Here is a 13558-nt window from a genome sequence, read left to right as displayed (position 1 = left end):
TTACAGCTAGCATATACCTCAAGTCAGCAAGCCCATTTCATCTTCTTTTTCGAATAGCTTCTGTCAATGAATTCTCTACAATTTCATAATGTATATATGCTAGGATGCATTTGTCTTAAATGCAGTTATGTTTTGACTATTTCTAAGTAAAAGTGCATTAAGAACATAATGAAGCCCGTATTTTTTTGCACTGTCTCTTAATTTTATGGTGGATAAAGCACCAATTTCTGAAATTCAATAAAAGCAAATCTTCCTTTGTTGTTCAGATCTTAGCAGTGGGTTTAGTAGTTTTAACTTCTTCCATTTTGAAGCTTTCCTTCCATTTTTAGCCTGAAGTAGCTAAACATATAAAGGAAAGGAAGGAGAGATCATCTAAGTAGCTAATCAGATAAATGAAAACTGACTTGAAGTTAGGGTTTATTCTCCCTTTCTTTTCTTGAATTGGATAATAACATCTCTACTTTGGATTATGTTCAATAACCAAGAAAACAAACAGCACTTTAAAAAAAAAAAAAGAAACCCAAATTCCATGAAAAAATGGCTTGGTAATAGTATTAATATTCCAGAAAAAAAATATAAGAAGTTTGGTATTTAAAACAAAACAAATAACCAAACTGCTTTCCTCATCTACCAAAATCCAACATTAAGTAACACTTAAAACAGGCAATTTACCACCTCCATTGAAATGAATACACAGTCTCCAATTTATATATGTTGTACTCTAAAGTAAGGACAACTGAAAATTAAGATGTGCTTTCCACAGAAAGTGATATAAATGGCAGCTCAAGAGTTCCAGATGGTTTAACACTACAAGGTGTTCTCAACAGAAAGTCTTTGTTAGACTTCAGCAATACTATTTGGTACTTCTAACAGCAAACAGGAAGCATTCCAATACTTATTAGATCCTCTACCATTAGACACAGAAATTACCTAGAAAATAGAATGTATTGCCAAATCTCAAACAAGAGGGCTACTGATTAAAACAAACAAAAACACCCTTAAGACATCTCACATACAGAAAACATGGCCGTCTTTGGGTTACGATTGGCTGATTTTCCAGTAGTGCTCGGGTAGGTCTTCCTGATAGAGGGGTCCGGGAATGGCAGGGTCCCATAAGCGGCTGGTGAGGAGGACCCACTGCTTTGCCTCCTACCAGTGAGGAGTGAGGATTTGGGGAAGGACTATGCATCCATCGTTCCTGATGTTCTTTTCATGGCTCCCCTTCTCCTCAGTTATTGTCCATCTACCTCCAGATGGCAGCAAATGACTTATTTTAGCCCTTTCTTCTCATTTAGATATAAAGTGCAAATGTCTGATTCAGATACAAGACTGTATGGTCTTTGGTTAAATGTATAATCAAACTAAAAGTATAAATGATACCAGCTCCCTGATTTTTCTGGCAAGAGGGGAGTAACAGCTATCTGGAGAGGACTAGGGAAAGCTAAGGAATGGATTCACAAGAGAACGGGAAGGTGAAAGGTAAAGCTGAGTGAGGCTCGAACTTTTGCTTAGTGCCAGCATTGTTGATCTGCACCTGAGCAAGCTTACATAAATGCATGTACATACAGGCACGGAGCTCTCTAACATGGAATTGAGGTGAAACCGTCTCTATAAAAAAATACGCCAGGTGTGGTGGTGGGCGCCAGTAATCCCAGCTACTCGGGAGGCTGAGGCAGAAGAATCGCCTGAACCCGGGAGGTGGAGGTTGCAGTGAACTGAAATCGTGCCACTGCACTCCGGCCTGAGCTACAGAGTGAGACTATCTCAAAAAACAACAAAAACAAAAGCACTGGTACTTCATGTAACAAATTATGATTTGCGTATGTCTGTACTTTTACAACATAACTGGCACTTGTATAAAGGAAATTCTTTGTCAAGGACTGAATCAAGGAACTTAACACCCTGTTCTGGAAAAACAAGTATGCAATACTAGTAGGAGGAAGTAGAAAGCTTCTTTCTGTTTTCCTAGGCACAGGGCCTGTCTTCAAGAAACTTTCAAAACAGGTAGTTAGCCTGTGGCTGGCTTCTACACCATCTGCAAATGCCCAAGGCCTTCATGCAACCTTTAGCTACCTAGGGCTACCCAGTACCCTAAAGTTCCCTGCACCTTAAAACTCACCTGTTTTCTCCTTTTTCATTTCTGCCCCTATCACTGCCTTTCTGCTAGGTGCAGTGGACTAACACCTGTAGCTCCAGCTGCTCAGGAAGGTAAGGTGGGAGCATCACTTGAACCCAGGAGTTTGAGTCCAGCCTGGGCAACACAGCAAGACCTCACTGCTTTTAAAAAAAAAAAAAAAAGTAGGGCTCAGTGACTCATGCCTGTAATCCCAGCTACACAGAAGGCTGAGGCGGGAAGATTACTTGAGCCCAGGAGTTCGAGACTGTAGTTAGCTGTGATTGTGCCACCACACTCCATCCTAGGTGACAGAACAAGACCCCATCTCTTAAAAACAAACAAACCAAAAATCACAGGCTTCCTCTCAGAGAAGGGGGGTGGGGCTCTACTTAGTAGCAGAGTCTCTTAATCAACAGTCGTGTAATGTATCAATAATCAGATACATCCCTTTCAGAGATCTATATTTTCAGCCACAAAGCTTAAAATCTCAATTGTCAACTAGTAGGATTTCCGGCAAAATAACAGAAAAGTAGAAAATAAAAATCAGGTTGTAGATCTATGTTGGGAAAGGAGGTTAACTTTCCAGGTAGTTCATATTCAACGTGTCTACACAGCTCCTGCGGGTCATTTCTGCTTTCTATGTCTTCCTTTAGCTAAGGCCAGAAATTCAAAAAAATTCCATTGGTTATGGAGATCCCTCTTCACCCACCCATTCACTCAATGAGAAAGAAGAATTTGTGGAAGGCAGGGGATATCACAAGAGAAAATGGCACACCAGAGTGTAATGTCTCAAATAAAAGGCTTACTTTACACTTAATACTAGTATATTACTGTTCATAATATTGTAAAATTATCATGTTATAAAAATATATAATAAGATCTTATAAGAAACTCTGAATGGACTGACGCTTGATAATTCTCTTAAGTAGAACACAATGAAACAGTAGTGGCTGGCTAAGTTCCATCAATTTTTTTTAACTCTTTTTGACTTTTTCTCCTGGTCTTCTGTTATCCTTTCTGCAGGTCGCTTCTTCAACCCCTTCATTTTCCTGGTTTGTAGTTTGCTTAGGTCTTGCTTCTGCATATGAATCCTTCCATAAGTTGTACCAAAAGTATCATGGGAGATATTTTTCTTCTTCTTTGGCTACGACAAAAGAATACGTATATATTTAATGGCCTTCTACTATAATGAGCCAGTAAAAACCTAGTCTGTAACAACTATCTTAGTAGCAATTTCCATTAGTGCCTGCCCCTTCAATGACAGAGTATATATAGCCCTATATACTTTTCTTCTCAAACTTAAGTGTACATACAAATCACTTGGGATCTTGCTAAAGCACAGATCCTAATTCAGTATGTCTAGGGTAGGGCCTGATATTCTGCACAATTCCCAGGTAAACTGTCAGGCCACACTTTGAAAAACAAAACTATAAACTACACTAACCACTGTCAAACATCAAGAAAATATCCTGTGTGTAGCTTAAGGAGTTGTGACTATCATTTCAATTTCTATTGGCATTTTAGGGATTACATTTCTGCTTGTCTTTTAAGACTACTTAAAAAGTCAAAACACATTTTATGCACATATGGTTTACATACCCTGTGCTCTAAATCCTCAGTCTTTACAGCGTCCCAAACAACTCTCTTCCTTTTGTTGAAAACAGCAGTCTTGACTATCAGAAGGCACTTAGCCAAACCTCACGTCTGGGTTGTGCAACTCTTTTTTTTTATTATCCCTTATTGTTGGCTTATTTGGTTCTCTCTCCTTTTCCTGGCTCTGTGAGTCCTAGTTTAATCTATTGTATTGATCTCTTTATGTATGTCCTTGTCTTTTTTTTTTTTTTTTTGAGATGGAGTCTTGCTCTGTCGCCCAGGCTGGAGTGCAGTGGCGCAATCTCGGTTCACTGCAAGCTCCACCTCCCAGGTTCACACCATTCTCCTGCCTCAGCCTCCCAGGTAGCTGGGACTACAGGTGCCCACCACCACGCCCGGCTAACTTTTTGTATTTTTCGTAAAGACGGGGTTTCACTGTGTTAGCCAGGATGGTCTTGATCTCCTGACCTCGTGATCCGCCCGCCTCAGCCTCCCAAAGTGCTGGGATTACAGGTGTGAGCCACCATGCTGGGCCTATCCTTGTCTTTTAATACAATATGCCACAAATCCTTTTTGGAAACAAAAAGGATTAAAGTAGAATATACAAATAAATATGGCACCAAGCTCTAAGTCATATACCTTGAGAGCTTTTGGCATTTTCATAGATAATTTATAAAGGTCATCCGATGCCAGGTGTGTCCTCCTCAGAACGAGATCCAATGAGGGTCCCATCTCTTCCAATTCAATCCGTGGTGTTCTGCAACCAGATTTCTTCAACAGCAACCTTTAGGAAATAGGTAAAAAGAAATGTTGCTATGACTTTCATAAAAGTCCTCTCCACCAAATATTTTTTTTCAGGGGATTTACAGGTCCATTAAATGACATAAAATGTTTAGAGAGACTTACTTGAATACTTCATACATTCAAGCCAAGCATATCCTTTGGTTCACTTTTTGTTTTATAAATCTTTTTTTTTTTTTTTTTTTTGAGATGGAGTCTTGCTCTGTCGCCCAGGATGGAGTGCAGTGGCGCAATCTCGGTTCACTGCAAGCTCCGCCTCCCACATTCACACCATTCTCCTGCCTCAGCCTCCTGAGTAGCTGGGACTACAGGTGCCCACCACCACGCCCAGCTAATTTTTTGTATTTTTAGTAGTGATGGGGTTTCACCTTGTTAGCCAGGATGGTCTTGATCTCCTGACCTCATGATCCACCTGCCTTGGCCTCCCAAAGTGCTGGGATTACAGGCATGAGCCACCGCGCCTGGCTTTTTTTTTTTTTTTTTTTTTTTAAGTCTTTTATCCCTTTTTGAGCTAAAGGGTCGCACAAATATCAAATTAAAAAAAAATTTTTTTCCCTGAGGTAAAGGACAGTTTGCTTATTTTTAAAAATCAGAAATAAAATTATACAATATTGTTAAGAAACAGCAAGTGAGATACAAAATTCTCAGAAATGAAATAAAATCCTTTGATTTGACTTCATCTTACTCATAGACATATATGTATAAAAATAATTTTAATTGGCTTTTTCTTTGAAACAGTATGTTTGTACGATTAACAAGTTCTTATCTAAGACTGTAGGAGTTAAATCAACCCATTCGGAATCAACTTTTCCTCTTAGCACAGATATTTACTAACTTCCTTACATTGAAGTGAACTTTAAAATCTTAAAATAACAAAACCACAACTTTCTGAATAGCCTATGACTAAACAACTCTGGATCTGGAAACACTGGTGGAGGGGAACTGGGGAGTACAGGCAGGATAAAGGGATGGTGGAGCAGCCTGGTGCGGTGGCTCACACCTGTAATCCCAGCACTTCGGGAGGCTAAGGCAGGCAGATCACCTGAGGTCAGGAGTTCCAGACCAGCTGGCCAATATGGTGAAACCCCATCTCTACTAAAGACACAAAAAAATTAGCTGGGCGTGGTGGCGGGCGCCTGTAGTCCCAGCTACTCGGGAGGCTGAGGCAGGAGAATCGCTTAAACCCGGAAGGCAGAGGTTGTAGTGAGCCGAGATAGCTCCACTGCACTCCAGTCTGGGTGCCAGGGCGAGACTCCATCTCAAAAACAAACAAAAAAGAAATCAAGGACGTGTATTTACATTTTCAACTAAAATTTTTTCTTCCACTTAAAGTGCTAATTTTCAGCTAGTTAGAAAACTTGTGAATTCAAAACAGCTCATGGCATGTCTGATAGATTCAAATCACCCAAGTACTACTATACACTGCCAAAAGCACTTTTGAATTAACTGAAGCACCTTTTAATTAACTAAAAATAATTTTAAAAATTGATGCATAACAGATGTACATAGCTTCAGGGTATACATAGTAATTTAATATAGTGCCTTTTTATTCACACAAATGTCCTAATGAATTAATTTTTTGAGTGGTACATAAAATTAAGATTTCCAAATAACTATGTATAACTACTTATGTTGCTGTTTCATTGAAGAGTTAAGTACAATGCCATACTTGTCTGTGTAGATGATGTGATCTTAATCATTTCAGTGAGTATGTTTACTGGAACAGCAAACTGATTTAAGCAAATATTCTCTGGCTTTTAGTTATCTGCAAACAGAACCCAGTTCTTTCTCTCTCAGATGGATTCAAGCTGGTAGATATGCTAACTGGTAATTGCTACATATTTTCAAATATTATTTGCCTATTTCTTGAGGAAGAGTGACATTACTACTACTGTTCAAATTGTAATTTCCTCATTTTTCTCCCTCTCATACACTTTTCTGGCTGAAAGTGTGTTTTCATTAAGTAAACTCCTCTATTAGAATGTTGTGTTTGCTTTTTAAAGTATGCTAACACTTTGTTTTGTATATTCCCCCCCATAAGGCCTAACCATTGTGCAAAGGCACATGTGGCATTACTAACATTTTGTTTCATATTAATGGCCCTGACTCTACAGTGAATAGAATTTCCCAAGGGATATCAACAGTCACTCACATATAAGGAATAATTACTACAGGATGTATAGGAACAGTGGTCAGTAACACTATGATTTATTCACCCAAAAGATCATGTTAAAGGTTATATTAATATAATTTCATGTTTAGAGTTCCTTTCATCCAAAAAGCTCAAAACCATTATAAGCCTCATTAATCTTCACAAATAAAGTGTGTGAATATTAAATATTACCATTTTCAAATTGCTTAAGGGCTAATTTGCAGTAAGAGAGAAGGAAAGGGTTCCACAGTATAGCCCAAAGAATGCCTGGGGAGCCGAGTTAAGTCAGACATACTTTCTGGTATATGCCCATCTATGAGTACCTCTTTACTCTTTTTTTTTTTTTTTTTTTTTTTTGAGGCAGAGTCTCGCTTAGTCGCCCAGGCTGGAGTGCAGTGGCGCGATCTCGGCTCACTGCAAGCTCCGCCTCCCGGGTTCACGCCATTCTCCTGCCTCAGCCTCCCGAGTAGCTGGGACTACAGGCGCCCGCCGCCTCGCCCGGCTAATTTTTTGCATTTTTAGTAGAGACGGGGTTTCACCGTGTTAGCCAGGATGGTCTCGATCTCCTGACCTCGTGATCCGCCCGCCTCGGCCTCCCAAAGTGCTGGGATTACAGGCGTGAGCCACCGCGCCCGGCCGAGTACCTCTTTACTCTTATAAAGCAGTACTGTCAATCTTATGGGGACCTCAGAATTACCTAAACGGTATTGCTATAGTTTGCAAAGGAAGAAACAAAGACCCTGAGAAGTGGTGACCTGCCCATGTCGCGTGGCTGAGCCCAGCTCAGAGCCAGGTCAGTAGGCTCAGATGTGATGCGGAATCCCTGGACCACCCCTTCCTCCCATCCTCAATGCTCCTCAAGTGTGGCACAGCCTCTGGAAGCTAAGCTGATCCACATGTTTAGTGATTCTTTCAAGTAGCAGCTCACTCTCAATCACACTGTCCATTTATTATTTCAAATTAATAGCTAACAAGTATTACAAGGCACATATGGAACATCTAGTGATCAAAATTACATACTGGGGTCTCTGATTTTAAAAATTCAAACTTTTTTTTTTTCATTATGAAAGATGTCATGCTAGTGTAAAGGTGATTCTAGCAATCGAATTTTTGGTGGATCTATGCATTATAGTTACACTGCTAGTTTTTTGTTTTTGTTTTTGTTTTCATTTTTATTTTTTGAAATGGAGTCTTGATTCGTCGCCAGGCTGGAGTACTGTGGCACAATCTAGGCTGGCTGCAATCTCCGAATCCCTGGTTCAAGCAATTCTCCTGCCTTGGCCTCCCAAATAGCTGGAATTACAGGCATGCGCCACCATGTACAGCTAATTTTTTGTATTTTTAGTATAGATGATGTTTCACCGTGTTGGCCAGGATGGTCTCGATCTCCCAACCTCATAATCTGCCCGCATTAGTCTCCCAAAGTACTGCTGGGATTACAGGCATGAGCCACTGTGTCCGGCCTTACTGCTAGTTTATTCTTTTATTTTTTTCTTTTTTTTTGAGATGGAGTCTAGCTGTCACCCAGGCTGGAGTGCAGTGGTGTGATCTTGGCTCACTGCAACCTCTGCCTCCCAAGTTCTCCTGCATCAGCCTCCTGAGTAGCTGGGATTACAGGCGCACACCATGTTGCCCAGCTAATTTTTGTGTTTTTAGTAGAGACGGGGTTTTACCATGTTGGCCAGGCTGGTCTCAAACTCCTGACCTGAGGTGATCCACCCACCTCGGCCTCCCAAAGTGCTGGAATTACAGGCATGAGCCACCACGCTGGGCCAGTTTATTCTTGTTCTAAAGTCTGACTTGATAATTCTCTATTTTGTTTTTCTCTGTATCCTTCTTTACAAATAAATCCTTTTCACTAAATACAAGTGAATACTTTCTGTGAAACCGTTCAACACAGAATAGTTTTAGGCTACTGTTATTATTCATTTCTTATTCTCAACAATTGTTTATTATATTTTTATCTCCCTTGTATCCCCTCTATGTTTAACACAGAGGGCATACATATCCACCTAAGGCAGGAGAATCGCTTGAATGCGGGAGACAGAGGTTGCAGTGAGCTGAGATTATGCCACTGCACTCCAGCCTGGGCAATAGCAAGATCCTGTCTCAAAAAAAGAAGTGTTCCAGGCCGGGCGCAGTGGTTCACGCCTGTAATCTCAGCACTTTGCAAGGCCAAGGCGGGTGGATCACGAGGTCAGGAGATCGAGACCATCCTAACATGGTGAAACCCCGTCTCTACTAAAAATACAAAAAATTAGCCAGGCATGGTGGCAGGCGCCAGTAGTTCCAGCTACTTGGGAGGCTGAGGCAGGAGAATGGCATGAACCCGGGAGGCAGAGGCTGCAGTGAGCTGAGATTACGTCACTGCATTCCAGCCTGGGCAACAGAGTGAGACTCAGTCTCAAAAAAAAAAAAAAAAAGAAAGAAAGAAAAGTGTTCCAGATTTCTGTTTTTTTCAGATTTTGAAATACTTGCATACACATAATGAGATATCTTGGGGATGAGACCCAAGTCCAAACACAAAATTCATTTATGTTTCATATACAGTTTATACACATAGCTTGAAGGTAATTTTATACAATTTTTATTTTATTATTTTTTATCTCAGACGGAGTTTCTTTCACTCTTGTTGTCCAGGCTGGAGTGCAATGCTGTGATCCAGCTCACTGCAACCTCTGTCTCCCAGGTTCAAGCAATTCTCCAGCCTCAGCCTCCCGAGTAGCTGGGATTACAGGACTCTACCACCATGCCTGACTAATTTTTGTATCTTTAGTAGAGACGGTATTTTGCCATGTTGGCCAGGCTGGTCTGGAACTCTTGACCTCAGGTGATCCACCCGCCTAGGCCTCCCAAGTGCTGGGATGACAGGTGTCCAGCCAACATAAGGTTTTGTTTTTTTTTCAGACAGTCTTACTGTGTCACCTAGACTGGAGTGCAGTGGCATGATCTCAGCTCATTGCAACCTCTGCCTCCCAAGTTGAAGCAATTCTCGTGCCACAGCCGCCCAAGTAGCCGGGATTATAGGCGTGTGGCCCAGGCTCAAGCAATTCTTGTGCCACAGACTCCTGAGTAGCTGGGGTTACAGGCGCGTGACACCATACCCACTTAATTTTTGTATTTTTTAATAGAGATGGGGTTTCTCCATGTTGGCCAGGCTGGTCTTGAACTCCTCATCTCAAGTGATCCACCCACTCTCTGCAACCTCTGTGTCCTGGGCTCAGTTGTCCTGCCTCAGCCTCCTAAGTAGCTGGGAGGACAGGCGTGTGCCACCATGTCCAGCTAATTTTTGTATTTTTAGTAGAGATGGGTTTTGCTGTGTTGGCCAGGCTGGTCTTGAACTCCTGGCCTCAAGCAATCCACCCACCTCGGCCTCCCAAAGTTCTGGGATTACAGGCGTGAGCCACCATGTCCAGCCTGAGTACCTTTTTCTATTAGTGATTTTTCATCTTTTATTTCTTGTTCTCTAAATAACAGTCATCTACTGTATAGTATAATACATACTTAGAAGCCCCCAGATCACATATGGAAACTCAAACAGGAGACTTAGGGCTTTCGATGTTAACTAGCTAAAAATTATAAAGTCACTAACTACATCTTATGATCATTGGGTATTTTATTGCATTTTGCCTTATTATTTTATTTTTAGTGAGAGGAAAATAGAAAAACAGAAGTGGTTGTATTAATCATATGGAGAAAACTAAGTGTCTCTGATTTAATACGGTTGAGCCCAAGATGGAAATTACTAGCTGACAAGAGGTGAATCTATAAGTTTCATTTGGACATTTCATTGGACATCAGTCATGTATTTCACTGTGAAGGAAAACAAACACCATGCATGAAATGCTAGATACAAATGGCTGTACAACCAGCACGACTGCATGGAAGACACTGTCAACACCAAGCTGTCAGCTCTCAGGCTGCGCCCCAGCCACACCATAGCTCACAATGTCCAGCAAAGTCTAAACTCAGTGTACAGAGAAAGGCAATTTGTGGGAGTCAGTGTATTCTTTAGGAAACTGTGTGCTCTGTCAGCCAGTACCAACGCCTTAAAAAAGAGAAGTCACACACTTACCTCAAGAACCACAATGACAGCATGTCATTAATTCTTTAATAAACATAGAATCTGCTTAAGAGGTTATTTTTTTGTTTTTTTGTTTTTTTGAGACAGGGCTCTCACTTTGTTGCCCAGGCTGGAGTGCAGTGGCACAATCATGGCTCACTGCAACTTGCACCTCCCGGGTTCAAGCGATTTTTGTGCCTCAGCCTCCTGAGCAGCTGGAACTACAGGCATGTGCCACCACGCTGGGCTAATTTGTATATTTTTTTAGTAGAGATAGGGTTTTGTCACGTCGGCCAGGCTGCTCTTGAACTCCTGGGCTCGAGTGATCTGCCTGCCTCGGCCTCCCAAAGTGCTGGGATTACAGGTGTGAGCCACCGTGCTCAGCCTGCTTAAGTTATAATATATTTATACTGTGGTAGGGGTAGAAGGCCTAGGCTAGAGAGACAGGGTGAAATGAATCTAGCCACTGAATCTTCTTATTCCTTTTAGACTCAATTGTTTAGACTTAGGGTTTTGAGATTTGCTTCAGCTGGCCAAGGATTTGTGGCTTAGTGCTGTGAATCCAACCAAGAACAATAAAGAGATGCTGCATAAAGCTAGGAAGAGTTGGGGCACCTGGCTCAGTGACACTGCGGTATCAGATGCTCTGGGGCACTGGAAAAGTAGGGTTTCAGAGGCAAAGGACTGAGGATCAGCAGAGAGCTGGTGCCACTGCTATCCCGCCAACTCTCCAAAACACCTTCTGGCCAGATACCAATTCTAAGTTTGGGCTCTATAAAACAGTCACACAGTTTTAAACGCTAACCCTGAGGATTAAGAAAATATGCGAAGAAATGCTCTTACTTATAGCTTCGAAAGTAAATCTTCCCATTCAGTGCAGTGAAGTGCAGAACATACTCTAATCCAGCCAGGCGGATATTTGATACTGTGGGGCCTCTGAAGAAATCTAAAAGCACATATTAAATTGTTAACAAAACAAAACAAATACTTGCAAAATTCAGTTACAACTGCATCTAAACAGTTTTGTTCCAATACTTATCTAAAAAAGCACAAAAAACGATTCCTGAAAAATGTCGGAAGGTCTCACCCCTTAAGCATTTAGTCTCATGACTTTATTTCTGTGTTCAGTTCACTGAGACATTTAATGTTTCAGTTTTGAAGTTCTTCCTCTGAGTCAGCTCGGCAACAAAAAATCATATCTATTAAGAATATTAACTTTAAAAAAATGTAAATCAAAGCATAAAATTTTAACCTATAGGTAGATGAAGGTAGCAAATTTCTATAAAAATGATTGTTCAAACTGACTATTAAAATCAAATTAGCTTCAATTTTTTTTTCTATGAGGGAGGTCAACAAGAAAAAAATTCTAAGAAGAAATTTTGATTATATGAGCAAAGGATAAGAAACTTTATAAACTGTTAATACCAGAAAAGAAACTTGGATATCAGGGATAGGCTTTTTTCTCACAAAGTGGTAATCATACCACTGGTGGCACATGCGAGCATTTTAATGATACAAAGCCAGATATAATTTACTACATATTTATTTTATCCTGTACCATTCTCCATTTATGACAGGGACATAAAGTTTCCTTTTAAAAAGAGTAGTCGGCCAGGCACAGTGGCTCATGCCTGTAATCCCAGCACTTTGGGAGACTGAGGTAGGCAAACCGTTTAAGCTTAGGAGTTTGAGGCCAGTCTGGGCAACACGATGAAACCTCATCTCCACTAAAAGTATAAAAATTTAGCCAGGTTGTAGTCCCGGCTACTGGAAGGGCTAAGGTGGGAGGATTGCTGAACCACTGGACTCCAGTGAGGGTGACAGAGCAAAACCCATCTCAAGCAGTAACATAAAAAGAGGAGTAATTAAAAGAAAATCTCCAGTGAACTGCACGCTATAGATACTACACGGACTTGGCTATGAAAGAAGTTTGGAAAACAAGTGTGATACCTTAATTTTACAGCTGAGAAAATCGAACCTCAAGAAGGCTAAATGGAAATTCATGAATAACATTTGACTAAGATAAAGTTCTATATAAAAATGTATCCAAGTTTGCTTAGGAAGAGCTGCCCAAGGCAGGTGACGTAGTAAGTAGGAAATTTTATTCTAGTCCCATTCTGTAGCCACCTAGCATTTTCCTTCCCTCTTCCCATTAGCCCATAAGATGCAGATGATCTCCATGTGCACAGATGTACACATCTTTTGTTGTCTGCTTTTCCCTTCTTGTGGTTAACCAAAAGAAAATCACAGGCCGGATGCGGTGGCTCATGCCTGTCATCTTGGGAGGCCGAGGCGGGCGAATCACGAGGTCAGGAGATTGAGACCATCCTGGCTAACACAGTGAAGTCCCGTCTCTACTAAAACTACAAAAAATTAGCGGGGTGTGGTGGCACGTGCCTGTAGTCCCAGCTACTTGCGAGGTTGAGGCAGGAAAATCACTTGAACCTGGGAGGCAGAGATTACAGTGAGCCGAGATCATGTCACTGTACTCTCCAGCCTGGGTGACAGGGCAAGACTCAGTCTCAAAAAAAAAAAAAAAAAAAATCAGCATTAATGTGTATAAAACAAACACAAGTGTACAGGCACATTTATATATTACCCTTCTCTACTCCCCGAAACGAGAAAAAAACCAAAAAACCCTAATGAACATTTTTAATTTAAAAAAAAGTACATATATTACATATATTTATACATATATTATATAGAGATGGGGTCTCACTATGTTGCCCAGGCTGGTTTCGAACTCCTGGACTCAAGCACTCCTCCTGCCTTGGTCTCTCAAAGTGTTGGGATTACAGGCATGAGCCACCATGCGCCTGGCCTGGGACATTTT

The 13558-nt window shown here is 41.0% G+C and overlaps 1 protein-coding gene across 2 annotated transcripts in view; it reads right to left on the bottom strand.

The window, feature by feature from the left end:
- Window positions 1–402: 402 nt before the first annotated feature.
- Window positions 403–13558, bottom strand: part of RPF2 (ribosome production factor 2 homolog) — a 45933-nt gene continuing 32777 nt past the window's right edge. The window contains exons 7-9 of one of the 2 annotated variants that reach the window (XM_025384432.1): window positions 11569–11671; window positions 4349–4493; window positions 403–3260 (exon numbers count right to left, since the gene is read on the bottom strand). In XM_025384432.1, the coding sequence (XP_025240217.1) occupies window positions 3081–3260; window positions 4349–4493; window positions 11569–11671 (428 nt within the window). In that variant the 3' untranslated portion in view covers window positions 403–3080. The remainder of the gene's footprint in view (window positions 3261–4348; window positions 4494–11568; window positions 11672–13558) is intronic. The other variant, XM_025384431.1, reaches the window with a different exon arrangement.

Source organism: Theropithecus gelada, chromosome 4, assembly GCF_003255815.1.
Source record: "Theropithecus gelada isolate Dixy chromosome 4, Tgel_1.0, whole genome shotgun sequence".
NCBI classification, from domain to species: Eukaryota; Metazoa; Chordata; class Mammalia; order Primates; family Cercopithecidae; genus Theropithecus; species Theropithecus gelada.
This window is presented reverse-complemented; position numbering and strand designations above follow the sequence as displayed.